The 26,715-nt window shown below is 32.0% G+C and overlaps 3 protein-coding genes across 5 annotated transcripts; 1 reads left to right on the plus strand and 2 right to left on the minus strand.

Annotated features, from left to right (window-relative positions):
* Nucleotides 1-4,979: 4,979 nt before the first annotated feature.
* LOC133689208 (axial regulator YABBY 5) lies at nt 4,980-9,151 on the minus strand. Of its 2 annotated transcripts, none has more exons than XM_062108996.1 (7): nt 8,839-9,151; nt 7,657-7,779; nt 6,872-6,995; nt 6,581-6,629; nt 6,384-6,459; nt 6,189-6,257; nt 4,980-5,262 (listed from the first exon to the last, which is right to left on the minus strand). In XM_062108996.1, exons 1-7 carry the CDS (start codon nt 8,914-8,916, stop codon nt 5,260-5,262), a joined length of 522 nt encoding a protein of 173 aa, XP_061964980.1. In that variant the 5' UTR covers nt 8,917-9,151; the 3' UTR covers nt 4,980-5,259. The 2 variants fall into 2 exon arrangements, with proteins under 2 accessions (XP_061964980.1, XP_061964979.1); XM_062108995.1 differs by having other exon boundaries at nt 4,980-5,267.
* An 8,889-nt stretch (nt 9,152-18,040) lies between these two features.
* On the plus strand, nt 18,041-22,429 carry LOC133689574 (methyl-CpG-binding domain-containing protein 11-like). 2 transcript variants are annotated; one of them, XM_062109484.1, is made up of 3 exons: nt 18,041-18,123; nt 18,396-18,500; nt 21,282-22,429. In XM_062109484.1, the coding sequence occupies exons 2-3, from the start codon at nt 18,405-18,407 to the stop codon at nt 22,140-22,142; spliced, it is 957 nt and encodes a 318-aa protein (XP_061965468.1). In that variant the 5' UTR covers nt 18,041-18,123; nt 18,396-18,404; the 3' UTR covers nt 22,143-22,429. The 2 variants fall into 2 exon arrangements, with proteins under 2 accessions (XP_061965468.1, XP_061965467.1); XM_062109483.1 differs by lacking the exon at nt 18,041-18,123 and adding an exon at nt 18,132-18,287.
* A 416-nt stretch (nt 22,430-22,845) lies between these two features.
* On the minus strand, nt 22,846-24,490 carry LOC133689576 (thylakoid lumenal 16.5 kDa protein, chloroplastic-like). The gene is made up of 4 exons (XM_062109485.1): nt 24,055-24,490; nt 23,782-23,921; nt 23,387-23,459; nt 22,846-23,180 (listed from the first exon to the last, which is right to left on the minus strand). Exons 1-4 carry the CDS (start codon nt 24,440-24,442, stop codon nt 23,071-23,073), a joined length of 711 nt encoding a protein of 236 aa, XP_061965469.1. The 5' UTR covers nt 24,443-24,490; the 3' UTR covers nt 22,846-23,070.
* Between the last annotated feature and the right edge of the window lie 2,225 nt (nt 24,491-26,715).

Genomic DNA, 26,715 nt, shown 5'->3' on the forward strand with positions numbered 1-26,715 from the left:
AAACGATATCGTTTCAGTAAAAAAAAAATCAACAAGTTGAAACAGGAATTTTACCGGGTCAACCTGTCAGGTTAGCCGGGTCATACCGGGTTTTTTTTTCTCTATTTTTTCTTCAACCCGATCCAGTTCCACCCTCAGGTCAGCTCACCTGATCGAATCGGGTTTCAAAATTATGGTAGCATGTATTGTTAAAGAATGAAAAGTGTACTATGACTAAAATGAATCGGGTTTCAAAATTATGGTAGCATGTATTGTTAAAGAATGAAAAGTGTACTATGACTAAAATAAAAATAAGAATAAGGAAACATTGAGTGTTTTCCAAATTTTTTCTTGTTTTGTTTCTCATAGTTTTAGTATATACTGTTAAAGGAGGTGAATAACAGTGTTTTTCGATTTTCTGTTGGTATATGCTGTTAATGTTAATGTTAGGGTAAATGTGAAGGTTAATTATTCACGTGGTTCTTTCTCATTTCTGATTCATCACGGGCCATCATTTGATGGCCCATAGATGACAGGGCCATCGGCCTATCAAACTGGCCCAGATGGGGCAAACAAAGTTGGGTCGCCACTGGCCCAGATGTTTCATTGTCGTGAATCGATTTTGATGATGTTAGCAGGAGGTGGCATGGCATACATTCTTATCACAGAATTGAAGAATTTGTGTACAGAAAGCTATTGAACGTGAGAACACGATGCCATGGGAATCACATGTTCCTCTCATTTTGATTGCAGGAAGAACTTATCCCTTTTCAGCTATCTTATAATTATCATCATTATTCACCCTGTCCCTAGCTCTGGGTTCCATCTTCACGTCTATACAGCTTCATGATCGCTTTTCTTCTGCTTTTGCTGCTTTATTTTTATTTTCCTTCCTCTTAACAAAAATATGTGTAAGTTTCCAGTTTCTTAATTTTTTTTACTCTATTGTTTCTATTAGGGTATTATATAAATTATATCTTAAAATTTCATCTAACAATTTAAATTTTTATACTAAAATGGTTATTTAATATAATATCAAAGTTTTATTTACAAAGTAGAAGGTTAAATCTCATCATCTTTCTCTTCTTTTCTAATTAATAGGAGCTCAAAGTTACCTCATGATAGTAAAATTGGAAAAAAGAAAAAGACAAGAAAAGAAAAGGGTTGTGGGACTGAAGATTCCAAAAGTTGTTAATAAAGGCATGGAATTAGATTTTCCATCTGTGGATTTCGGGTTGCGTTCCACCTGTTGTAAGAAAAAGAAAGAAAGAAAGAAAGAAACGAATGCATGAGATGCCACAATTATTAAGTTATCGGAATAGGAATAGCAGAAGCTGAATATATTACCACTACAAGACAGCAAGATACACAGAGAGCAAAGTCCAAAACAAACCCTAAAAAAGTAACAGAGTGAGTTGTGTGCGGGAGGGAAGGGGGGCGTGTCTGGGTGTGGAAGAGGTCAGAGGTGAAATGACATTGAAATGAAATTAATGCGTGAGGCAGACATGAATTTGACGTTTCAGATTCTAATGTCAGAAATGGGGTTGCAAATTGCAGAGTTGCAGCAGCAGCTGTGTACTGTAGTAGCTTAAAGCCACCATGCACCAATAATCTGTGTATTATTTGGTATTTTGTCCCTCTCTTCTGTAAAATAAACAACAAGGAGGAACAAGACCACAATATTTGCCAGCTTGTAATCTACCACAATCCACTCGCAGATCCCGAGGACAAACAATATTTCTCAATATTTACATATCTCCCTTCTCTTTAATTGTTTTCACTTTTTTTTTTCGTTTCCCTTACGTTTAATTTGCAAGATCACACACGAATTATCTAACTAATTTCAATGAGACTGTTCTTCTAATTATCCTCTTAATGACATATCTTTATAGGCTATCTTCTGGATTCAAACATGATAAGATATTATAAAAAATCAATGTTCTTAATTAACATGTAAATATGAATAATTTATTTAAAAATTCGATTAACAAGGGTCAGCGTAAAAGCTGACAGTCTGATTATTCAATCGATATCAATCAAATCAAATTCAATCAATGGATACTATCAATTTAACTGAATATTAGTCATTTTCGATCTTCATTTGATTGAAAAAGAAATTTTCTTTCATTTTTATTCAAAATATTCAACAGCAAGGGAAAACATTTTCATTTTATTTCCAATACAACTCTACAGGAGCAGAAACTTTGAATATTTAATTTCCTGTAAGTGTGACATTTTATTAAATCCAGGTTCGAAGGGATGAAAGAAAATATCTAAAATACCATCATCATGCTGCTGCTGCTGCCGCCGCAGCATCGCCATCGTCAACACTAACCCCTGCATGCATTTGCCACCATGACCATGTACACCAAACCATTAAATCCATATTTTTTACTTCCATTAAATCCTAAGATTTTGAGTGCAGTTAACACTAACTTCAACCATATAGCGATTAATAAATGGCCGGAGATTTAAGCAATATCTAAATTTCTCTTCATTTCCTTGATATAATATAAAATTTAATTAGGTTCCGAAATCCGTACTGTTTGTTTGAAGATACGTACCTTTTGTTTTTTCTTTTCTAAATTTCATTTTCCACAAGCGGATCCTGTGAAAGGAACAGAAAACTTTGACCGCATAGCCACTTTAGTCGAGAGTTCAAGGAAATAAAAGTTTGAAGCAACTGCAAAAGTGTTTGCTCTATCTTTAGTGCTTTTATGGAGGATTATGATGATCTGGGTGTAGAGATATATGGAATGCCATTGCAGGAGCTAAAATGGTGGTCCAGAAATTTCATTTTCAAAGAGGTCATGGACAATGATGATCAGTGGTAGACAGACAAACTCTTTTCTTAGAGATATCTACTTTTGAAAGAGAATATAAACGGCTTTTTTCATATATTTCATTTGAAAATATTATTAAGCAGAAATGGAGGTTGGTATACAAAGCCAATATTACACATTTTTCTCGATTGGATTTCAAACAGATCATTAATATATATATTCATGAAAAATCTCTTTCTTATATATCCACTTAGATTCAAATTCGAGATGATTACTCCAATCATAGAATAACCTAAAGGGTATTATCACCTCAGACAGCACCTGAATGTTTTCATTAAAAAAATAGTTTTTTTTTTTTACCTTATTGATGCTAGTTGCATGGACTACACGTATTAACAAAGTTCTTTTCATATAATGAATTAATTTCTTTCCTGGTTGCCAGACATTAAGCTTTTGTCATATCTCTTTTGGGACCGTATAAGCTTTGCGTCCCAAGGGATGAGGTTTTTCTATTCCTGTCATTAATTTGGTATATAACTCCTTCATATGAAATATGCAAACAATCTTCCCAAAAAAAAAACGAAAGAAATATGCAAACAAGTTAAGTAGTAAAAGTTCTGATGCTTTGATCTACCAATTCAAAGGATATTTCATTATCTATGCTAGTAATAGCAAAACATAGATCCATGAGAAAATCTAGGCATGATAGTGCATATTTACTCAAGAGAGCTTTCGCTAAGCTAGGACCACAAGCACACACATATGCATCTTTTTGGTACGTTTATACGTACATTCAAAAATAATTTTCTGTTTGATTTACGTTAAAAATGTGAGTTTTTAAGCGATACAATTTTAAAAGAGATCAGGAGGAATCCAGCGGATAAGCTTAGTGAAACATATATAGTACGCACTCGCCTCTTTTTTTCTTTTCTATGATAAAGGAGAGTTTAAAACTCGAGATGCTTCGGAGGGAGGGAGGGAGGGAATTGTGAGGGCAAATCGAACTGTAAGTATAATGGCCAGAACTCATCATCTTATTTCATAGGATGGATGGATACTCGAAAAATGAAAAGAGAGATCCATCATTCATTTCTGTCTTTATATTTCCCATATTTAATGAAATGGAGAGTTAGGATTTGAAGGAAAACCATCCCAAATTATGAAGCTGAAGGCCAATTAGGCCTTTTGTTTTGACCAAGAAAAAAAAAAGGACAATTTACAACTTACATAATAACAATGGTTAATATTGTTGTTGCTCTATTTTCTTTCGTGACATTAATTAACCTTCAAATTGGTGCATTATAAACTCTTTTCTAGGCAATAAACAAGAGAGAGACCTAAGTAAACTAGGCACAATTTAATTTTAACATGTACTCGTATAAGAGAAAATGATACTAGAAATATTTGGTGAATTTTTTAAGAATAACGAATTTTAATGAATTGGGATCCTCTTAGGTTAATTTAAGGTTAAAATGATATATATATATATATATATATATATAGTTGGTGATCAAATAATCAAACTCTTGTCTCTTGGTTGGTGAAATAACTAAACCCTCTTGGTTTAAATTTCAATGGTTAAGGTTTCATTCCTATAAGCTAGTGGGTAATATTTGAAACGTTTTAAAATTACTGGTCTATAAATATTCTCAAGCCATTAATTGATTTCACAAACATTATATGAATTATATTTATCCTTAATAAATTGAGGAGATCCAAATTCAACTTTAATAATTAAAATGCAATTCGGAAACTATCAGTGTGATTGTTTTTATTACTTTTTTTCAAAAAAAAAAGAAGAAGGTCTAGGGTACCCTAAGGTTATATTAAGATGATCAAGTCTTAGTCTGGCAAGTTCATTTTTGAAAAATTCTTCCGTCAAGCTAGCTATAATTAATTACACGACCAAACCAAAAGACTTGGCTTTCCTATTGTCTTTGTCCAACCAATGCCTAATATGTTAATACACAATCATGATCTTTAATTTCTCTTTTGTGCCAAGATTATAAGTCTCAATATAATCACCTATATATATATATATGAAGCGTAAGTAAGCTGCTAATTATGCCCTAATCAATGATGATCACCTAGCTTTGAGGGAGATGATGTTTCACACTTGTTTTAATTTAAAAAAAATATATTAAAAAATCAGCAGAATCTCTTAGTAAGTCCCATCATTATCAGATTATATATAGCTTAAAACCCCATTACTCACAATTAACAAAGAAGATGGAGGATCATATAGATATTGACGAAATAAAAATAGCTTCCATAAAGTTCTTACATCAAGTGAAGTAAACAATAGCATAAACAGTTGGTCACAAATACAATATTGGAGAAACATAGATTCATATATATATATCCTTGATTAAGACACGTTGAAGTCAAGGATTCTTAATTTACTTCAAAGAGCATCGAGTTTCATGGAGGTCTGGTTTTGAAAAATCAAAACCATGATCAATTGTTCTGCAGTGCAGACCTTGACATTAGACGCTTCTCACTGCCCTGTGCAAAGTCATCAAGTGCAAAAGTAAGCAAATAATAGTGATTAATTAAGAACAGCAACTCATCAAGTACCCTAACAAATTGCGACACAAACACACACACATATCTGATAAGCCACTAGACAAAGAGAAAACATTAATTACGGCAGGCTGCAGGAAACCAATCAGAGGTAAAACTGGAAAACTAGTAACTCAACCCATGTTACAAGAAAATTTCACAAATTAGTGATATAATTCTGTTCTCATATTTTTAATAGATGATATTGATATTTGTGCTCACCATCAATTTGGTTATGATCATTCTATGATATAGGGTTAAGCTGCAGAAAGTAGGAACTTAAGGTAGAGTTGCTAATAAACCAAATTAGTTAACAAGAAGCATCAAGCTCGATAGCTCAAAATTAGCATACCTTTATATTGGCTGGAGTAATTAATTTTATGTAGAAAAACTCATGAGTCAAAGTCATCATCTATAACTAGATCGATTAAAAAATCTTCATGCACCCACACCACATCATTTTGTGATAAATGAAGCTTTATTAAGGAACATGTAAAATACGATTTTCATAAGAAAAAAAGGAAAGAATTGCAAAACACAACTTTCATAATCCAGTTTTAATTAAGGAGCTGAGTGGCTTTTTTTGAAAAAACATGTTAATTAAAAAAGATTAACTGATAAACAATGCGAATTCATGAAGAAATTTTCCTTTCTTCCAATGTCATTTCAAACCACTACCACATCACGTTCTAAATCATGAGCAGGTTTGAAGAAATGCGAGAGACTAAGAGAGAGGGAATCGGGAATTTGGTTTCCACAGAATATATATATATATATATATATATATATATATATATATATATAGACAAATTAACAATGTAACTACATTTATTCTTGGTTACTTTTAAGTTCTCAAATACTTACATCATCCACCTTAGTTTGGTTGTTAGTCCCCAACATCAATCCAAAATGAATATGAGGGAAGTGTGCCCACTGGTCAAACAAGATGTACAAGAGATCAATACCCCAAAAGAAAAGGAAATTAATATAATATAATATAATATAGTTTCGCAAAAGTTTTCTGATCAGCTTTGCAATGATGTTTGGTAGTCCACTTACATTTTTGGCAGCAGTGCTGAAAGCTTCTCTGTGACTGATATCAGGATTATTGGCCTTGATCCTCTGAATCTCCTCTCTACAAAAGCACATTTTATTTTTTAATAAATGTACATAAACTAAGAACATTCAATAAAGGGTGTCACCAAGCGAAAGATAAGGAAAATTCAAGGAAGAGAGACTGAATAATTTTAGAGTACTTTATGAACTGATTATATGCAGAAGGTACTCGCTGCCTCTTCTCGGGAGCTGAAAATGGAAAATAACAGCACAAACATGATCAATACAAAAATTAATACATACATACATACATACATACATACATATATATATATACATATATATATATACATATATATATATATATATATCCTTTATGAATATATTTAGAAAGCAAGACAAATGAAATCATCAACCCCCCCAAAAAAAAGAGTATGAAAATGAACATAAATTAAGCAATCATCCAAGAACAGTGGAAATCTCTATCTTACGGCGATTAACAACCCTTTCTTGAGTGACAACGTTGGCAGCTGGGGTTCTCATTGAGATCTTGTTGTTGCATTTGGAGGAGGATCCCAGGTCAATTCTGTAATCGTGGGAGTTGTAGTTCGATGCCTGCCCACAACAAAAAAAGAAAAAAAGAAAAAAAATATACTATTTAGTTCGCTTAATTAGTAAAAGTAATTAAGCCATCAATCAAATAATCATGAAATCAGAACAGCCAGTTAGAATTGTCCATTTATTTATTATTATTTTGGTACATGAAAAACCAAAGCGAATAAAACCCAAATTGACAGACCTTGGGAAAAGGGCTCTAAATCAAGATGCCAATAAGACAAAACTAATAAAAAAAGGAATCATTGACTCAAGAACCCTAACAACTAATGTCTAATCAAATCAAAGTTTTAGCATGTAAATTTTTATTAGGGAGCACAAAAAAGTAGGGAAAGGAAAAACCCTAGTGATCTATAGAGCCTAATGCAACTGTTGTGGCCGCAAAAATCAGCTAATGTAGCCTCAAAAAGCAAGAAAAATAGGATCGGTTATGGCGGCTGCTAGATTATATTCTACAGTATTATAAAAATAGTCCAACAGATAAATCAGAAATGCTTTGAAAAACTCCATCGGTTTCTGTTAAAATTCAGATTCTGAGGGCGGTTTTGATTCCCTTAAAAGGAGCAGAAGGACCCCGAAACCCTAGATTTTAGAGGCTATATAGCAACTAGCAACCCCCTAAAAATAAGCTGAAAATATATAGTTATTACTTATATATCACCTGAACTTGATCTTGCCATGACTGTGACTGAAAGGCAGCTGCCATATTCACGGACCATATATTGGTGCAGTGCCCACATCGGACGGTCACGATGTCAAACATGCTGCTGCATGGAACACTCACCTGCAACACAACACCACTATTACTCTACTGATCTCCATAGAATGTTATGGTTACTAAAACAAATCTCATCCTTTCTATTTTTGAAAAATATTGATTACTGACAGTTTCACATCAAAACTTAAAAAGCTATCCATAAAAGTACATTGAAAATTAACACTAAGGAGTTGTTTGAGATAAGGGGATAATTCCTTCAATTCTCTCTTGATTCATGCTATGAAATATGAAGATAGAGAGGAAGAGCAAGGAAAGATCAAAGCGAACGAGTTTTGGACTTAATTCCAATAGGGTTCTTTTGCATAAAATTAAGGGTTTGCAAATTTCTCTCGAGGAAAAAAAAGGGGAAGGTGTAGGGAAAAAGAAAGCACTAGAAGCACAAGTGCTTATAGGGGTTTCTTCATCTTCTTGTGTTGGCTGGTGTTTCAAAGAAAAAAGGGTGGCTATTATATTCTGAGATCTCCATTTTCATGTTTCTCTTGCTAGCTATAACAAAAAAAAGCTTGGGATTGTGCAGCACTTCTGTGGTGCGTCAATTTTAGTAAAGGAAAGGTTATTAGCCATAGAGAGAGAGGGAGGGAGAGAGAGAGAGAGAGAGAGAGAGAATCAAGTGGTAAAGGAGTTGTCTTCATCAGGTTTATCGGCAAATGGCTTGTTTTCTCGTCAGATAACCCCTTTATTCACGAACAAAACATAGTCATTTAATTATGTCTCTCTCGGTCTCTCTTCGGTCTGTAGCAGCGCTATAGGACCTTCAGGTCCGACTCTTATTTGACTGCAAAAGAAGAAGAAAAGAAAAGTCCAACGATGGAGACCTGACTGTTGCAAAATCAAGAAACCCCAGAAATAAAAATCAATAGATTTTAGTTTAAAAAATTAGCACGAGAGCGAGCCTGGTCACATAGACCAGCTTTTATCATGATCTAAAAATGTTTCTTTCTGAGATATGCAAGGAAAGAAACAGAACAAAACAATACTTGTGTGGGTACATAAGGACTGGCCTAAATCAGAGCTGAAAAAAGAAAGCAGATCCCATTAAAGAAGAAATCATGCAGAGATATATACCGCAAGAACTATATTGCAAAAGTTGCAAGGGATGTAGCAGAGTTGCTCATTAGGCACCGCATCGATGCAGCTTGACATGATGTTTCTCGAGGATATTAACAATCAAAAGATTATAAGGTCTTTAGGTCAAGAAGAAGAAGAAGAAGGAACACAACAAACAAGAGGAAGCACAAAGAAGATATAAAAAGAGAAGGAGCTAGCTAGCTGTAGCTCTTGCAAATTGCAAAGAAACACAAAGCAGGAAGCAAGAGGCTTTTATGATTCTCTCTTACAACTTCTTTGCTTTGATACTGGGCAATTGTATCACGACAGTAAGACTCTATGGCCCATATATATAGAAAGTAATGCTTTAGAGAGAGAGAGAGAGACTAAAGGAAGTTAAAGCCAATAATTAAAATTGAGGGCAAAAAAGGGGAGTATTTTTAGTGGCGCTCAAATCAGGCAAGAAATGCTAGGAGCTTGAAAGGGAGAAAAGGAAAGAAGTAAAATATTGGGAATAAGGTGAAAATATAAGAAAGTTAGGGTTTTTGGGCTGGGAAGAGGATGGCTTTTGGCAGCATTAACTCTATGCAGCTATCACGATCAAGTGAACGTGACCTTACGCTCTTCAATTCTGCTTTACCACGGCGGACGAGGGGGGCGAAATTTTTCATTTTCATTTTTTTTTTTTTTTTGAAACATGTGTTTATGTTCGTTCGTTTGTTTGTTATCTTGTGTATATACTCGCTAGATTATAGCTGACATTGTCATATATGTGTTTAGGTCATTTTACAATTATGTTTTTAGTAGGTGAAAGAATTTAATGTCAAAAGGGTTCAACTTTTTCCTCTTGTCAAGATTATTTAGGTATAACATTTCCTTCCAAACTCGAGGGGTTTGACGAGATGTGTTCCTTTCTTAATTATTGGGGTTCAAATCTTATCTTAAGATGTAATTAGAAGTAATTAGTTCTTAATTATGAAGCTTCTAGTTTTAATTAATGATTACAAGTGAAAAACGATTCAAACTACGATACATTTGATTGTAAAGGAAGACATTTCATTCCAAATTAAACGATCGAAGTACCTCTCAACTCGTCTGTGTATCAAGGAGCAAGAGAGTTTACAACTAATCAAGAGCTTTTTTCTTATATAAGCAAGAGATGACTAGGAGAACGAGATAACTTGCAGGAAGAACTAGCTATAGCTAATTAATTTGTCCAAGGTCCCATTAAAAGGTGTATGCTAAGGTTACAAGTGTCAAGAACTGTCCTATTAATAGTGCATTTAATTAATTATAAATTAAGAAACATTCTACAAAAAATAATTATGAAGAGACAGTAAACTGAAACAGGAAGAGAAAAATGATATCCAAAAGGGTCAAATTCTTCATCCTTGGAATCAATTACCTCCAATTTCTTTATACAAAAAAAATAATTATTATAAAATAAATTTGAACAATATAAAAAACTAGACAACAAGATAGAGGTCTTGATCATAAATGTATTCTTCCAAGGAGACAAGAGAATAAGTGCCGGAGAGAGGTAGCGGTCAATGAGTTATAACTCTACTGATATTAGTGTTTTTCATCCTTCTTAAAGATCTTGGGTCCGACCTCTCCTTTATAAAAAAAAATAAAAAATAAAAAAAAGGTTGAGTTGATCGATTCTCCTAATTTATTGTGATCGGTTTCTATGTTGTGACCGACAAAATGGTCTAACGAGCTAGTAAACATGGACCCGTTTTATCTACTCTTTGATTTTCTAATTAGTCCACTAATCGACCTAGCTAGCTAGTTTGGTTTTAATAATTAAAAAGAATAAAGATCTAGTAAGTTTTCGTAGGTTATAATGCTAATTTAAAATTATTGTTGTCCAAACCGATACTAACTAAAATACTATATAAATACAATGAATTATTGGCAATATAATAATTTTATGGGTTAATAACCAATGATATGATTGCTTACTCCTAAAATAAACACTTTTCAATTGACCATGAGTAAGGGGCTAAATTGTGAAGCATTTTGTGAGTAGGTATCAAGTTGTGTCTTCAAGGAATGAAAAGGGAGCAAACTTAACAAAGAGAGGCTAGAGTTTAGCAACTTGTGGAGGCATTCATTCCCACCAATTATGGCTCTTGGACACGGCTTTCAACACGGAAACAAGTGGATTTAATTTATATCTTAATAATAATAGGTATAGTTGGGTCGAGTTTAAGTTTATAATTAAATTTAATATAATTTTTGATATTTTATAAATTTAATTTATTTAATTTTTTAGAATCCAAACGGGTTAAATATATTATACTGAACTAATATTTTTATGAATATTATAAATATTCATGGATCCATTTTTGGAGATCATACTATAACATATATTATAGGTGTCATGACACCTTAATATTAGGTTTAATTTTTGTATCTTCTCTCTTTTATCTCTAATAAAAAAACAAGTTTTTTTTTATTACATTAAAAAAATTTAACAGGAAGTTTATTAACAAGAAATCTAGAGCTAGCTGAAAGATTTCTAATTAAAATAAGAATAAATATTCAATTTATAAATTATTAAATATTTAGATAAAAAAATATTATTAAATATACAAGTTAAACCGGGTTAATTGAATTTTAAAAATTCAGAATTTTCGCTTGATATATGATATTCATTTCTTAGGATTATTTTACTAGTTATTATTTATAATATTCATATTATTTTACTTTGAAGTTGTTCAATTTCACCAGAGTAACAACGTGGCTGAAATATATGTTAGCGTACGATATCACAGTAGTTGAAAAAAGAATTAATGTCGAATATTTAACATTTAGGAAATAGACAAGTTAACACATAATTTACAATTCATAATTACAGTACCCAGAAACGCTGAATTTTTAAACCACCTGTCTGCATAAATAAAGTACAGGACAAGCACAAGAAATAGAATTAGGACAGCGGAGAAGATGGGTAATGAAGAGCATGATTGTATACGAGGATCTCTTCTTTCTCGACTTTTCCAGCATGATAATGGACTGATTGTAATGCCTCTTTAGGTTCGGTCGCTTTCCATGTCTATTGTAATAAATCGTAGTCATGAGAGTTCATGTTAGGTATTGCACATGTGGGCAGTCAATCTCATATAGGTAACAATTTAGAAATGCGGTTCAATCTGTTTTTTAAAAAAATTAAAAAATCTTTTGTTAAAATTTAATAAGGTTTGTATGTTTTGAATCATTTTGATGTGCTGATGTTAAAAATAATTTTTAAAAGATAAAAAAAATATTATTAACATATATTTTAACATAAAAATTTATTTGAAAAGCACTCACAACCATACTGTCAAACAAATTCATAAGCTAGGAGTGAAAATTACACACAGTGGTGTATTTATATGCAACGACATTTTCATAATCCAACTCTGCTTACATTTTTGGATTGAAAATGATATGGTAATTTAATTTAAGCTTTCATGTATAAAATCCGAAACGAATAACTAAAAACAAAAATATTATTATTTTTTAAATATTATATTTAAAATAAGCTATATTGTTAATTTTATTTTAAATTATTATGATGTATTATGCTTTATATTGGGTGCATACATCTATTTTTTATCATTCCTATTGCTTGGTAAGTTGATAATTTTAAATTTATCCATTCATATCATATACTAAGTTAAGTTTATGAATGTAATAGTAAGTTAAGTTTATGAATGTAATAGTAGATTTATTTTGGGTTCATGTAACCCAGCTCAAATCCTAAAAATTTCCATAAAAGAAGCCTCGTTAAAGATTATTTATATGAAGTGACTCTAGCGCTAGTAAAATATTTTTAAATGTAAATTTTTTATTTATTTAAGGTTCAAGAGATGCGTCAAGGGCATTGAAATCGTTTAGATGGTATAAATGAGCTTTGGCCATTGATAAAAAAAAAAAATTCTTATCATTTATCATTTATCAATTGAAAATTATTGTTATTTTTTAAAAAAAGAATGGTTATATATATATATATATATATATATATATTAAGCTAATATTTTAATAAAATTAATAAACTTGTTATTAAACTAAAAAATACATCCAACAAAATTTTTGAAAATATGCCAACACAATATTAAAAAAAAAAAAATACTATACATGGTATTTTATAAAACGCTCAATTATACAAAGAAATCTTTTTTATTTTTTTTAATGCTCATCCATGATACAAATTAAAAATAAATAAATTGATAATTTTTTTCCGGTATTGCTCCATTTTTGTTTATCCATTTATTTTAACACATGCAAAACAATAAAATCATGCATCACCCACCCACACAATATCATTTCACTAATTAGTAATTACAACCCAAACCACATAATCATCTCAGAATGAATAATCAACCCAATTATCACAATAACATCAAGATAAATTAAGAACTTGTTCAAAGCTCAAAATCAACCTTCAATGGAGGATGGGAGTGACCAGAATCTACTGGAATGGATGGAAGCCATGTCAACACACTGTGGCGCGTGACCAACACATGCGAGGGGGCTATCAGTGTTAGGAGCGTGCTACTCACGCACTGGTTAGGGAGTGGAGGTGCGTCAGTCAGTTCACAAGTTGCACGACGTCTACCTCTCTCTTTCTACGCTGGCAGTGACGCCTATCGCTGCTCGAGGGAGGAGATCGCAGAGGAAATAGATGTGATTTTACTCCTTTTTTCTTTTTCTCCTTCAACCATCTCGGTTTTTTCTTTTTCTTTTTTCTTTTTCCCCTCTTTCATGGCTGCTGCAATTATTACAGGTAAAGGAGGAAGTGGTTGTCTTGTTGTGGATGGCGTGGAGGACTTGGGTTTCAGGAGAGAGAGGGCATCATTGTCACCGGCAGTGATGGGTGTCTGTTGTGGAATGATCGGTGGTGTGGTGGAGAAGTGCCGGCCGATGGGTTGCTATGACAGTAGGGACGGTTTGGGAACGTGCGTCTCTAAAAGTTTTAAATTTTTTTAATTTAAAATTAATATTTTTAAATATTTGTAGATGATTTATTAATATTAAAAATTATTTTTAAAAAATAAAAAAATATTATTTTGATGTATTTTTAAATTTAAAATATTTTAAAATATAATTAAAATTATATAATTTTTTTATATCAATTATATTTTAGAGAAAATAAAATGGCAATCCTTGCTAGGCTGTCTTCCTTCCCCTCATTTTCTTGTGAAATGCCTTTCCTTTTTATGGAGAGAAAAAAAGGCTAGAATTTTAATTGATGAATGATTCAGAGGCTTGATTTATGGAGATTAGATTAAAAACAAAGTATCTATACCGTGATGGAGTGATTTTGAGATTGAAGCTGGAATCTTGGCTGAATATCTAGGATTGAAAAGCTAAAATTGAGGGATTGAGATTCTAGGCTTCATTGCATGATTTAACTGGACTCAATTGAGAGAAAACATGTGTTAACTTGGACTAAATTGAATTAAATGGACTGAATTGGACTAAAATATTAATTTGAAAAGAACAATGTAGGACAAATATATAATTGATTCCTTGAACATTTTCTCCTTTTCATTACAATCCTTGAATTTTAAATTCTTTTCATTTTCATTTAATAGGGTTTTAAATCTTGGATTTTTTTCAATTTAATCTCTAAATTGATCTTTCTAATATAGTTGCTTTTCAATTTTAGTCCTTGTTTTTTGAAATTTTGAAATTTTAACCGAATTCACCCTAATTCACATTTTTCTTTTTCAATTGCATCCTTAACTAAATTAGACCCTCATATTTAATCACTTGTTCAAATTCATCCTTGGTTCCCAAAAAATTTTTGTTTTTATTTTATAAATTTTTTTGTATGATTTTTATGATTATTCCTAACTTAATTAGACACTTAAAATTACATAAAAATAACAAAGAAATTATTATAATTGACTATATAAAAAAAATAAAGAAAAAAAATTAGATTATAACGTCTCATGTAAATTAAAAGTGTAAAAGATAAAAATATTTATATATAAATCCATGATTTAATATTTTATACATATGATTGGCTATGGTTCCTTTAGTAGTTCATTATGTTCATTAGTGGTTCATAAGATAAAAGTATTTATATATAAATCCATAATTTAATTAAGTTTGACAAAATATAATAAAATTATGTTATATAAAGCAATTAAAACTTAAGGAATAAAAAAATAAAACCTAAAAATATATGGTGGGTTAGGTTAGATGAGTATAGCAACTAGAATCTGAATCACATGCAATAACGTATGGTGGTACATTGTTATCCATGGTTGTATTAGAAGCAACGAGTTAAGCTCTTATCGGTGGTGTGACACGTGTAATGGTTGGAGGCGTGTAGTAACTTTTTTTATGTTTTCCTCTCTCTTTTCTCTCTTCTCTGTTTAGGATTCACGCTGATCTATGAAAAAAATAAGTGTCTTGTCATTTTGTTTTTGTTTAAATTTGATCTGAATTCTTTTAATTGTTATTTTTTGTGTTAGGTTCTTTTTTATAATTGATTTTTTTTTAATTTTATCATGTGAAATTAAGGTGGTTAAGAATTAAGTTTCATGATTTTTTTTAAGAAAATGATCTCAGTTTCATGAACCGAGTCGCGTGTTTGAAATGCTAACATGGATTAACATTAATCTTTTTTTAATCCTTTTTTATAATGATTTTCTTTTTTAATTTCATCCTTAAATATTGAGTTTGTTTAAAATTAAGCTTTGTAATTTTCTTTACTTTTCTTTTTATATGATTATCCTAATTTTATGACCCAGGTCATGACCTTGAGAGTTTAGTCCTAGTTGACTTGGGTCTTTTCTTGGGTCATTTTTCTAAGATTAATTTTTTTTTTGTTTTATCATCCGATATTAGGTTGGTTTAAAAATTAAGTTTCATAATTTTTCATATTTTTTTATTAGGTTATCACATTCACATGATCTGTCTTACATGGTTTGGCAAACTTGCCTGAGTTTGCTGGTGTTTTGATCCTTTTTGTTATTTCATTTTTTTTATCTTTCTATATTTAGATTGTTGAGAATTGGATATAGTATTTTTTTTTTTATGTAACACCTTGTATTTTATAGATAAGTTAGACAATGTTTTACATAACTTACTTGAAAATAGGGTCAAATATATATATATATATATATATATATATATATATATATATATATTTTTTCCAACCGAAACAAATTTATTTACATAATATCATTTCTTTTTACAATCTCATTTATATCATCATATATTAACATGTGTCATACAAATGAACTTTTCATGTAACATACTAACTCTAATATTCTTCTACTTTCTTATTACAAGGTATTTACTATCATATCCCAATACCTTATCTTTCAACACTCAATGAACACAAATGTATTATTTATTTGATGAAGAACAAATTAATCTGTGTATTATTTTTAGTGTAGATATTCCGACACATTACAATACTCAATTTGCATCTATATTATTATCAAATTATACTTAATAGATTGCTTTTCTTAGACAATATCCATTTCACATTTCATATTAAAAAAAAAACAAACTATCTATTTGATTTTATTAAATTTAATAAAATTTTAATAGAATCTCCTCTACATGAGACCCTACCCAAAATTGTCTTGCTATTTCTTGAATAACCACATCACAAATAAATTCTACATGGTAGCCTTAGGCATACCGCCAATTCGCTTGTTCATTATTTATATCATTTCAAGTCACATTCTATAACACTTCCATACATCATTTCTTTACACACACACAATCTGCCAAAGAAGTTAATATGTAAAATGCTAAAAGTTAAATTATAGAATTTAATACATAATAAAATTATTAAACATTTACAACTACAAAACTTATATTAAAATATATACCTAATAAATACTATACAATAATAACATCTAACTCAACATTGTCTTGAGGTATGTGGTGGACTTCCAACAAATGTGATATTATCATGCATGATTATTTGATCTATAACACACATATAATATTTTTATTTTCATTTCAACATATAGCCCCATGCCTATAACACAAATTTCACCAACCCCATCTCGCCCAAGTTGGAAACTGAGATATGCTTTAAAATAGCATGTGGCAAATCCACTCCCGTAATTGTCAGAACCCACAAATCTACTTCACATATATACAATCAATATCTTCACAAGTGATATACCTCTGGAATCACAGGACCCATGCCAATCAGTCAATATTATTGGTAGAATAATACTTAAAGCAATTAAAATAAATATACAAAAAAATTAAATGGTTTAAGTTTAGGAGAAGAAAATTTATTTCCTTAACTGTAAATTAAATCTCCTTTTGTTATTCATTCATTTCTTTTCTAACTAGACGAAAAAACATTTTTTTTAATCAGAAAATGGCTTTTAAATAAAACTTTACCATGATTTTTAAAGCAATTTTAAACCAAGAAATAAAAAATAATATTTTATTATTTTTACATGACAATATAAAAAATAAAAAAATAATTAATTTGAGACAACAATATAAAAAACTAACAATAAAAAAACTAACAAGATATATGTTTTATTTTCATGGGAAATTCATGTGCAATTCTTTTAAAAAAATTGTTCATATAATTTCATACACAATCATTTCAAAATAATTTTGCAAATATTACCATAAAAGCTTTAATTTTATTTAAAAACATGGCATAATTAAATGAATTTTTTTAAACAGCATTCTTATTATTCATCTAAAGATAACTTTATTTAAATATATATATAAAAAAGAGAAGGGTCAAAAACATCAAACCCTGGTATACGTAGCCTTTTCAAAAATGGCAAAGTGTGTCTCAACCTTTAGAAAGAAGTTCAGGCACGCTTGAAATTAAAATGTCAAGTCTGCATATATTTTTTTTAAAAGTAAGTAAAACACACATTTTCTGCCTGCATGAATTCTAGTAATTTAAATTTACCTTTAGTGATTGAAAAATAAAGGATTGAGTTTTGAACATTAAAAAACTAATTTTCAACTTTATTTCCGTATAAAAACATCCTTAAATGTCAATAACATTATTTCTAATGGTAAAACACACTTTAATTAGGCTAAGAATCTAAAATCAAATCAAATCAAACTTTTCAAACTTCAATATACTTTTTCTTGAAATTATTAGAGATCAAAATCATAAGGATAAAAAAATTAAGAATAAAAAAAAACGCTACTAATATTAACGAAACATCAAAACAAAAGGATCGAAACATTATGAAAGGCTAAGGATAGACAGACCAAATTGAAACATACTTAAAAGTCGAAAAACTTGAATGTAGTTTGCCCAAAACAAAGCCTCATCATCAACCGTTTCACAAGGTAAGAAAAATGAGAGAAAAATAAAATTAAAAAGAAAGCACGCAACAAAATCTCTCATAAACTAATCAAAACGTGGAAGTGTTCTACGCAGCTAAAATTTTTGTATATATAATCTCTTTGCTTCCTGTCAGTATTTTTGGTCACCAATTACAAAATTGGATAAAGTATATAATCTCCTTGTCTCTTATCCTCTTTCTCTCTCTGTTTTGTTATCTATAAAAATACGTGTCGTTTTATTTTTTTATGTAGTTTTCGTGTTTGTAATTGACAAGGTGAAGTTTATGACAAGCCCCATGGAGAAAGACAAGGAGACTGTAGCAATAGAGGAAGAGGGTTTCTCTTTAGAGCTTCCTGCTCCTTCTGGCTGGAAAAAGAAGGTTCCTTTTTTGAATTCTCTCTCTCTGTATTTTCTTGGGTGTAAAGTTTGAATCTCTTGGGGGTATTTGTTTGTCTTGAGCTTTAATTTGGCTTAGTTTGATTTAATTGCCAATTGGGTATTTTTAAATTATGTTAAATTTTGAGTTTTTGGTGTAGAATTCGGTAACTAGGGATTTTTGGGTGTGGTTTAAATTTATTATAAATCAGGTGGGATTTTTGGGTTTTTTGTGTTGGAATTATCTGGGTTTGTAGTTCTGTTAAGTTTTATTGTGGCTATATTTGGTTAATTTTAAGTGTACCTTTTAATTTAATTATTTGTTGGATATGGTAGTGGATGTGGGAGGTTGGGTTTTGTCTTTGTCTTTTTTTGTTTGTATATTAAATAATGGATGCGCTTAGAAAGATTTCCATTGTTTTCTCTATCTTATTTATGCTTTATAGGACTGTTAGAGCAGCTAAACATGCTAATAAAGTTTTAGATGAATAAAGCTCATTTTTGTTTTGCCAATTTTGAATGCTGCATATATGGTTCAAAGATACAGGTGGATTTCATGTTATCATAATGATTAATAGGATTGCTAATGGTATGATATTTAGGACCATTACTTGTACTGATAGAAGTCTTAAATCGACTGATTTGAGTTTCAAGAGCAATCTATAAAAACTTTGCTTTGTAGAATTGTCCCAAAATTTGATTTTCTGACCGCTTCAGTTGGACCATTCAATGTAATGTAGTGTAATGTTTTAGGGTAGGATTGTCCCCAAATTTTCCCTCCTAGAACTGGTTGAGGTGCCCATAAAATGCAATACTATAGGTGGAGTTGAAGATTTTGGTGTCTCCTGTCAATGACCCTCGTTTTCTGGAAATATGTTGAAGAATATTTGTGAAGGGGTTTTATGTTGAGATGTAGTAAACTTGTTGTTATGTTGTCAATCTGCCTTTCTGAAGGTACAAGTGATGGAATTCTGGTTTGTGAATTGGTATTTTTATCAGAGAATGCTGCAGTCTTTAGTACTGCTGAAATATACAGTTTTAAACAGAAGTGTTTCTGTGAGATGTTCTACTTTTCTTGGAGGAACAAGATGAAAAGGATAATAATATGGTTTGCTTATGTTGTTGGAAGGATACACTTTGAAATTTCTGTGAAGGTAACAAATCCAGAGGTATAATCCTCTTTGTGGGCTTTGTGACAAAATAAGTGTTTTGAATTTGATGGAAGATTTGACAGCCTTTGAAGGCTATATGGAAGAAGAATTTTAGCTGTTGATGATATTCGGAAGAGATGAAAAATTTTGGTGAACCGATGTCTTTTCTGCAGAAAAGTAGCTGATTCTATTAATGGTTTAGTTTTACGTTGTGCAGGGGTGAGAAGTTTATGAGGGCTGGTGTATGACTTTGAGGTTTTATCGAGTTGTGGCAGGATCAATTGACAAGCAATTAAATGCTTGAAGCCATGTTTTGGTGGAGCAATAAAAGAACATTTTGAGGGGAAGAGTCTATTCTCAATACTGTAAAGGATTTATGGGTCAAGATTATGACATTTTGGCATTCTGAGAAACTTTTTACTAGCAAAAGGATCTTCAATAATGGATTATTTGTTTTGTATGCAGATATAGTATGTAGTCCATGAACCTAGATTTTTAGTTCATGATATGTTTTGTTCTTGTAAATGGGGGGGCACTATGGTGCCTATGCCTATTGGTTTTCTTTACTGTCACTACTCAGAATTAATAAGGTTTCGTTTAGTGGGAGATCAATATTGCAGGCAGAAGAACTGGGGAGTGAAACTAAAGGTAAAAACAAATTTGGTTTATCTGGTTTGAAATAAATGGCATCAAAAGTGGAGAATGTAATGCTTAAGCTAATCCACCATATGATTGATATTTGGAGGTGGGTGCAAATGAGGAGGGAAAGGTCCCACTACAATAGGTTTCCTTCATCTAATTCTTAACCTCTCATTTCTTGACTGAGATACAAAGGGAGAAATGCTTTGTCATCTGGATGCCAGCCATCCTCTCTTTTCCTCCTAACACATGGGATGCTTGTAATGTCAGCCACCTGCTTTGTAGAAATCACGAGGAAACTATGGGAGCTGAAATGTTTTAGGTTGTGTGCTTGTTAAATATTACCTCCTTTTCTTATAACTTTGATTGGAATCATAGAAATAAAGTGGAGATGCTTTCCTGGGGTTGTGAAATGGGTAACTTAAATGAACTTTGTCCTCATAACATCCCTTTGAAGTCCCCATAAGACGACCACCGAGCTATGCCCTCCTCTTGTTCATGGTAATGACTAAGAAATCCTTTCACTAGAGGTTGAGATTACATTTATTTGAAACTTATGGTGGACAATGTCATTTAAATAACTCACCTGAATGTTAAGCTTCTTTTAGCATAAAGTTATTGATGAGGTTTCTTTTCCTAGAATCACTGTATAGCATTACAGTAACACACTGGGACACCGTGTGGTTCCTTATAACAACAGCAGCAGGACGGCAATTGCCTTGAATTTGAGTATATTCAAGTTGCAGAAATCCTGTATTGCCATTCGACTTATTTATACCATATTCATAGCTTTGAAATTTAATCTATCATCTTGACTTTCATAGCGTTGCACTTTCCTTTTAGCTGCTGCCGCTCGAATCACTTTACTTCTTTTATAGCACATGCTTAGGTCTGAAATTGACATTATCTTAACATAGCATGTTTTTCAAGTGCATTGTTGGTTGTCTGTGCTGGTCAGTAGTCAATCTAACCTTTTGGTCCATGTTGATGTGCAGTTTGTACCCAAGAAAAGTGGGACCCCTAAGAAAGGTGAGATCGTTTTCACTGCTCCAACTGGGGAAGAAATCACGAGCAAAAGACAGTTGGAACAGTACCTCAAAGCACACCCTGGTGGTCCAGCAGTATCTGAGTTTGACTGGGGCTCTGGTGAGACTCCAAGGAGATCAGCGAGGATTAGCGAGAAGGCGAAGGTAACTCCGGTGAAAGAAAGTGAACCTCCAAAAAAGAGAAGCAAGAAATCATCAGCTTCAAAGGAGAGTGAAGACACTGAAACTACTTTGGAAGGAACTGAGGAGGCAAAAGAGGCAGCTGAAAAAACTGAGAAAGGCGACATGGAGGTAGAAGTAGAAAAGGATGTCGAGAAAGAAAATCAAGATGAGAATAAAGGACTACTTACAGAGACTCAAACAGAGGCAGCTTGTACTGAAGAAGCTGGAGCTGGAAAAGAAGTCAAGACTTCTGCTGAAACTGAAGAGGGGAAAGCTGAATCAGAGCCCAGAAACTCTAAAGGGAAATCAAATGGTTCTGGAGCATCTGGAAATGAAAAAGAAAAAATAGATGAGGAAAAGGTGCAAGAGAAGGATGAGCAACCACAGGGTGAGGCAGCTAAAGAGCAGGGGTCAGGCCAACAGGAGAAAGCAAGTGCAGCCATTGATGATGAGAAAAAGGATGAAGCTGAAGATGACAAAGAGAAACTCAACAGAACTGCTCCCGAGTCTGACGGAGAGATGAAGGGTAAAGAAGCAGAGAATTGCAGTGGTGAGAAACCTGACCATACAGGCGTTGATGGGGTCAAAGGGAAGGTGGATGGACAGGCGATTGAGAATGGCAGCAATGCTGGCGAGGTTAAACCTTGAGTTACTACATTTAGAGCAATTTAAGTCTCTTCACCTCTATCACATCTTTCTGACCTTTTAGTCCGAAGTCCTTTAAATGACTGTAGCTTTAATGTTGTAATGAATAGTTATCTGATTGTTGATTCAGACATGCTTTAATACTGGCACAGGTTAGGTGTATAATGTAGCAACTTATTGCTAAACTAGTAGCCTGCTGTAGGAGTCATTGTACCATCATGGCGTCAAATACTGGTTATGTAATATTATTATGCAGTTATGTAATAAGATGTTGGAAATTCTACGTGGTAGCCTTCTCCATGCTTGTTTCATGACATACATGGTTTGGAGTTTTCAGTTTTTCCCTTCTAAATTGACCCCCGACAGCCAGAGTTTGGAATGATGGAAAAAATTGTAGCAGTCAAATTTAGAGATAGAATATGACTAGGGTAGTGATGGTGAGTTTCAATTTACATCTTTTGTTGAATTCCGTAAAACTATGGAGCAAGGATGGGGTGGAGACAGGTAAATCGTGAACCTGATTTGGCCGCTCTTTTACACGTTGAGGCTGTACAAGATTAGGATTTACAATTTTGTTAATAGTTCAAGTTTTGATATGAGTTATTCCCATGATTGCGGATTTGTGCACAACTGGTGAATATGCAGGAATCAGTATCACAGAAGAATTCAGGTCGATAAAAATTCCAAGAGCACAAATAACTACAAATTTTGCAGGGTATAGAGATAAATATTATTACTTTTAACCAAAGATAAAAAATATTGAGCAACAAATTACAACTCGTATGCAAGTAAAATAGCGTTTTGATATTGGAGGAACTACTCGAGCTAGGAAGAAAAGCCTGTGAAGAATTGAATGATAGAAATCAAAGAACTTCAAATGTTCCTCACAACAAAAAAGAAATGAAGAGGCCATCAATATCCAGATTCCTTTTCAAAGCCCTTTGAGCTGTCCAACCAGCCCTGTCAAGGCTGTCCATTTCTCAAAAGCAGTGGCTGATGATACAAAAGCAATTTTGGAGGATTCAATGTCATTGCCGGTAACTGCAAAGCGAAAAACATAGTCAAGTCATACAACCATTGTATAATCATATCATTCAAGTTTAAGTGCTAAATTCACATCCAAGAAAATGGTGTTCAGATGTCAGCTGGGCTACTGCAGAGACCCAGACGGTAACGATTATCTTGAAATGTCATGACACAAATGTAAGTCATATATCCCGAGTGAACACCGTGGAAAGATAACCAACCTGATGACATTAATGAAGCTAGTGAAGAATTGAAGGTGTCCACCTGAGTCTTTTCGTCAGGACTAGAGCTCAGCTGTAGGGAAATGGCACCAAAGTAATCAGAGTTCATCAGAAAGGAATCATGATACACAAATGCATGCACAAAACTTCATGATTACAAAATCGAAGCTTGAACGAGAAAATGAATTTAGGACTGCTGAATCCTCAATCTGTTTAAGGCCTTGAAAGAAAATAAACACATTTCGATAGAATCAATAGGTTGCCTCTATCCCACTAACGCGATGGTCCTAATACAGGGGTAACACATCATCGCCAACAAGGAGTTTTTTTTAGAAAGAACAACATTCCTAGCAACTAATATGCAGTCAATCACGAATATAAATAGTTGTGTTTACCTTGGTGAAGGCAATATTAGCCTTTCGGACCCAATCTGTATCAGTGCTACCCCCAAGAACAGAACTAGCTGTAGATAGATCATTCTTGTCTATCGCTTGACCTACTTTGCTCAGCTTGTACACAAGATCTTGCAGATAACCTGCAACAGATCATTCCATGGCAAGAAAACATCGCCTATCATAAGGTGACAATATACTGAAAGAGGACTTAAGACCTAGTTAACAAAAAGCCTACAAACTGAGTTAATCTGTAAGAGAGATAACAGACCTAACCTTTTTCCTGGTTAGCAGAACTAATAACTCCTTGTTTTTCTAACCTCTTCTTTCTGTCCCTCTTAACTTTCTCCATTAACTCTTCGTCGTCATCAGCTTCTAATATAGCTGCATTGGCACTAGAATCACCTCTACTTGCCAATGAGAATACAAAGCTGGTTAAGAAGCAAATAGACAAGCTTCTTTTGGTTATTATAACCGGAGAGGGTGTTACAGGCGGTGACTCATCCCTGAGAGTTTTGCATAAAGTCAGTGGTCTCGTGGCATTACATTTCTTTTGCTGCGCACAAGATAGCAGGACTGGTGTATTTGTTAGGGAAGATAGAGAAGATGGTGTTGAAGAGGAGGAGAGGAATGGTTTTGCAGTTAAGAGAAATGCTGTTGCCATTTTTCTTGATTTGTTTCTGGTGGGAAAAAATAGAGGTGTTGATAGTTTGTGAAGTTTTATTCAAGAGGATAAGGTTTGCTGGATTCTGTAATCTGATCCAGTCATTTTCCGAAATGCTCAAGGGTATTCCGGTCTGGTCAGCTAAACTTTTGTTTTAAAGCTTGCTTCGAAATTTCCAGCTTGACATAGAAAATGTTCATGCGTCAACCTTATCTTGCTAGAGGATATTAGTAATTTTATTATCTAATAAAAATGTAATAATAGATGATATATAAATTCATTTAATTTTATTATTTTTCCCAATTAGAAAACCGAAGATAAACTCATCTAAATCTGGTTTAATAAACAAGAAAATAATCTACAACTTCTTGTTTTTTTGAACGAAATAATACTTTGAAATTATAGATAAAAAATTATACTTTGTACACATCGTATAAGTTGTAATCCATATGTTAATTTTTTTTTATTAAATCAAGATTTGACTCAATTTTATCAATTTTTTTTATTCAAGTAAAATCCTATTTCTAACCAAACAACTTACGATTTTTTTTTAAATCAAAAGTTAAAAAACAACTTAATTTTTTTGTAAAATTTATACCAAATATAATCTTAGTAATTTGTTTTTTGGTGTTTACATTAAGGGCCATGCTTGGCCCAATCATAGAATAGAGAATAAGCTAACTTTTCAGATTCAGTCAGCTATTAACAAATACTATGGTGAAAATATTGCACACCACGTCATTATAGGCCCAGCGACAATGCTTTGTTTTTCTCGACCCCAAACTTTTATTCTTTGCAATTTGATCCTTAAGTGGTCAAATTAATGGCCAATTGCTTCTAATTTGTTAAGGAATGAAAAAAATTAAAAGACAAGGGACCACAGTAAAAAAAAGAAGAGAAAAACAAGTGGTTATTTTAAAGTTGTCATGAAAAGTTTATTTTGATCGTTTTACTTTTCAAATAATTCATTTTCGGTATATTTATTTTTAACAATTAAATTTTGATCCAAAACTTTATTTTTTTTATTTTTAAGTTCTTGATTTGAGATGGAAGAGAGAAAATCATCAAATTTTGGTGGTTAAGAGATAAAATTGTTTGTTGGCACCGATTTCAACTATAAAGAAGATTACTTTTTGTGTCAACGGGCTCCATTCAATAAAAGAAGTTTTACTTAGGTGTTATTTGGCCATTTCCTTGCTTAAGAAGATAGATATAAGCTCAATTTTGTTTTTTAAATTCTTGTTGATTTTTTAAGTTTTTGTTCGATGTTTGGGTTAATGAAACCTATTAATGGGTTTATTTAAGTTTTTAGGGTATTTGTTTTAGATTTTTTGAAAAAAAAAGGTAAAAAATACCCTGATTTTCCACCAACTTTATGTTACTAGTTTCTAGGGCTATAATTTTTTTTTTGAAATCTTGTTGATTTTTTAAGTTTTTGTTCAGTGTTTGGGTTAATGAAACCTATTAATGGGTTTATTTAAGTGTCTAGGGTATTTGTTTTAGATTTTTTGTAAAAAAAAGGGTAAAAAAATACCCCTGATTTTCCACCAACTTTATATTACTAGGTTTCCGGGGCTATAAATGACAAGTTGTTTGTGTGTTTTTTTTAATAAATGAGAGAGAAAACAACGTGTCATCTATTCTTTTATATAAAAAGAAAAGGAAGAAGAAGCATGGCGAGCATGCTGGGCCTTTTTTTTTTATGAGCCAACACCTGGCTTGCTGTTTTGTCTTAACTTATTTTTATTTGATGCATTCTTAGTCCCAAGACTTAGGAAAAAATTAATTCCATCTTCTTTATTTTGAATGCCTCTTTTTGTTATTTAACTAAATAAATTAGGCTTCTTTTTAGTTATTTTAGTCTTGGCTTGTTTATTATTTTTTATAAAAAAATTACTATTCAATATAGAATAAGAGAAACATACATTATTGTTATATAGTTGAATAAAAATAATTATATAAATAAAAAGTTATTAAAACCGATGAGGTGCATAGCCCAAGCCATGAGTTTGTCAAGTTAGTTTGAGTTCACTTTGGTCTTTTTCTTTCCTTTTCTTTAATTGATTTTTTTTTAAATTTTGTCTATTGATATTAGATCGATTAGAAATTAGACTTTGTAACTTGTTTTGGTTATATTTTATACGGTTATTACGATCTTATGATCTAAGTCGCGAGTTTAGCATGTTAGCCTGATTAACTTAGAACAATTTATCGTCTCAACACTTTATAAAAAAAAATATTGTCCAACATGTCACCATCAAATTTTTGAAAAA

Source organism: Populus nigra, chromosome 3, assembly GCF_951802175.1.
Source record: "Populus nigra chromosome 3, ddPopNigr1.1, whole genome shotgun sequence".
In the NCBI taxonomy this organism is placed as follows: domain Eukaryota; kingdom Viridiplantae; phylum Streptophyta; class Magnoliopsida; order Malpighiales; family Salicaceae; genus Populus; species Populus nigra.